Source organism: Anarhichas minor, unplaced genomic scaffold (assembly GCF_050575085.1).
Source record: "Anarhichas minor isolate MPS153535 unplaced genomic scaffold, ASM5057508v1 ptg000063l, whole genome shotgun sequence".
Lineage (NCBI taxonomy): Eukaryota > Metazoa > Chordata > Actinopteri > Perciformes > Anarhichadidae > Anarhichas > Anarhichas minor.
This window is the reverse complement of record NW_027466509.1, coordinates 356,935-360,000: the sequence shown is the minus strand read 5'-3', so window position 1 is coordinate 360,000 and position 3,066 is coordinate 356,935. Positions and strand designations below refer to the sequence as shown.

Below are 3,066 nucleotides of genomic sequence, written 5' to 3'. Positions count from 1 at the left end.
GTTGATCCTGAGCTCTACAGAAGTGATTTAGGAGCCACTGTAAACCGGCCGGTCCCACTTGGTCCAGATCAGATTAAAAAGTCCTCGTCCAGGTCCGGTGAGGCCCTTTTTTATATTTAGCCCACATCTTGTTCCTATTTTCCAAAGATGCATTTACTGCCCTCAAATGTGGTTTTGTTTTGCAGCTTTGAGCACGCTTAGCATGCCGGCTCCACTCTGTCTGCTGAGCAGCCATAAGCATCCTTTTATTGTCCCCGTGACCATTACGCTGAATGGCTACATACAGATGACCCACCCCCACAATAACTGCACATCCTGAGGAATCTCTGAAGCGTGCGGCCCTGGTGTTGCGTGTACGGGCCACGGGGAACTTTGTCTTAATGGAAAAAAGACTTTTCTGCAACACATGCAGGCTAAAACGATGGGTTTTAAATCCATCCGCTGAGGCTTTTCTGTCACTCGTAACGTGATAACTTGAGCGAGGAACACTTGCATCACATGCACAAGAGTAATGCCAAATATGCCACCATAAAGGAATCCGAGAGAGAAACAGTGAAACTGGATGGCGAGCTTCTCCGTCTCTGTGTCGAGGCTACTGGTTTCAGCCCCCCCCTATTTAAATTGCATTTCCATGCATCGGGTTGCTTTAATGTGCGGCGCTAATGCAGTCACTAATGTACACATCGCATTTGGGGAAGTCTGCAAATGATCCGTCATAAATAAGAGATGACATCCCGTCGCTCAGAGAGTATGGATCCGCCTGCTTGCCGGCTGGAAGCACAGACAGCATCCATCAGACGGCCTGCTGTCATTCACACAACCCGTCGTTAAGGGTTTATAACGGCTTCATTAACATAGAACTTACTAAAGCTTTCTACATATAAACCATTAATAGGAACCACTTGTGAAAACAAAATCCCCGTGACGAATGATTCTGGAAGAAGGATTAAAAGAAAAATCCATGTTTTAATAACTTATTACTACATTTATAACTGTATTATTACCAGACTGAAAGGGTGCCTTTCTCAACAACCTGGCAACCAGAAATGTGTTTGTAATAATGGTTTGGCTGAGTGACTGCTCATAGTCCGTAATAACACAGCTGCAGATGTGTGTCAAATAAAGCTGGTTAATAAATGGATCTTTACATCTGTACAACCTGTTCATCTTAAGCATTCCTAAATGACTTATTTATGATCAATAAAGCTATCAGTCACACTTTATCCTGCCTCATATTAACTTCCAGCCCATTTTCAACTTTTTACAGAACTTGGTTGAAAACATTTGTGCAGACACGCTGGTTGTGTGAGCACTGACAGGACAGACACACGGACACGCACGGACTTGTGTCCCTTCAGAAAGCAGCCCACAACACAACAACAACACCAACTAAATCATTTCCCAAAAGAAGCGCTTTTGTTTGTACGGGACGTGAGCTGGCGGTGGTTAGAAGCGGTCTTACCTGTTTGAACTGCTCCTCGTAGGTCCAGTCGTGGTGCTGGGGCTGAGGGTGCGCCGAGGGAGACTCTGCGCGGCGGGCCGGGGTGAATGCCGCCGGCAGTCTGGCCATGAGATGCATCGGGGTGCCGTTCGGAGGCAGACAAGTTCCGTGGAGCGACGGCTGCCGGTCCTGGTAGTGGTTCAACCCGACGTCGTCTTCGCCCTCCTCGTCTTCATCCATGATCTCTTGCTCCTCCATGTCGTCCCCCTCCTCGTCCCGCTCCCTATCGTCGCTGCCCGGTCTGGAGGAGTTCCCGTCCTCGTCGGCTCGGCGGACCTCCGCGCCCCGGAGCATCGCTCCGGGGGACGAGATGGCGACCCCGGCGGCCAGGGCGCCGCGCATCGCCGCCTGGTAGTGGCGGAAAGCCAGCGCCTGCTGGTGTATCTGGGACTCCACCATGGAGCGGAGGTCTTTCTCCGTCTCCGCCTGCCGGAGCTTCTCCTCCAGGGCCAGCCGCGCCGCCTGTTGCCGCTGCAGGTTCTCCATGACGGCTTCAAGCTTCATGCCGCCGCCGGCGGGCTGCTGCTGGTGGGACTGGGCGCCGGGGAACGCGCTGTGAGAGGAGGCGGAGGGAGCCTGGAGGGGAAGGCTGCCGGCGGACGAGAACGAGCCTTGCTGCAAGGGGAGCGAGAGGATGGTCGGGTCATGATTATCACCGGCACTTTATACCATTAAGCACACGCTTTGACAATTAGCCTCATTGCACACACACTTGGTCTCTGACTTTTAGCGCTGTATTAAGAGGATTCAATATTTTCAAATAGAGCCAACAAGCTAACGTGACAAACTTGCACTAAATGGCTAAAACACGGTTAAACTGTCCGAATACGAAGTTTGTAGGTGCGTGACATTGTGAGTAAAACGTTAAAAGCGTTTATGAAAGCGACAAGCTGAACTGTAAAGAAGTTAAGTCAAATAAAATATCCACTGGAGGCTTACCAACGCAGATTTAGTTGCTATACTTGCGTTATCAACCATGCTGCTCTCCGTCAAGATGCGCCCAAATTATCTGTCAACCGGATCACGCGAGTCTTCCTTCAGTGCTGGTAACGTTCCGCATTCAACATGCAGACATGTAGGGCTCGATAGCTGCGGAATAAACCACTTTAGAATGTGTTGGTGCTGAATGGTGTTGAACGGTGGAGCCCCCGCGCTGCTTGGGCAACAAGTGGCAACTGTGGTGAGAATGACCTCTGGAGGCAGAGATCAGCCCCCCCCATCTGCTAACAACACGTCAATACGGAGCAGAGAGCAGAGCCGAGAGCCGAGAGCCGGGGGGAGACGCTCAGCCTCCGGCTGCTCACACACGCTGCTCTGCTAGAAAGTTGACGAGACCTCACTGCGAGTTATGTAAAAAAAAAATAGTAATAATAAATAATAAATAATAAATAATAAATAATAAATAATAAATAATAAATAATAAATAATAATAATAATGAAAAATAATACAATCATTATTATTAACATTAGTTGTTCTTAAGAACGTCAGGGGCACTCAATGCATTATAAACAGATTTATAATAAATTAGCACTCATAGACATTCATAATGCTTCATAATCATAAC

At 48.7% G+C, this 3,066-nt stretch overlaps 1 protein-coding gene across 1 annotated transcript in view; it reads right to left on the bottom strand.

Annotated features, from left to right (window-relative positions):
* The window catches only part of arid3c (AT rich interactive domain 3C (BRIGHT-like)), an 87,863-nt gene extending 85,369 nt beyond the window's left edge, over positions 1 to 2,494 (bottom strand). The window contains exons 1-2 of the mRNA XM_076078164.1: positions 2,441 to 2,494; positions 1,463 to 2,116 (exon numbers count right to left, since the gene is read on the bottom strand). Of these exons, the coding sequence (XP_075934279.1) occupies positions 1,463 to 2,116; positions 2,441 to 2,479 (693 nt within the window). The 5' untranslated portion in view covers positions 2,480 to 2,494. The remainder of the gene's footprint in view (positions 1 to 1,462; positions 2,117 to 2,440) is intronic.
* Between the last annotated feature and the right edge of the window lie 572 nt (positions 2,495 to 3,066).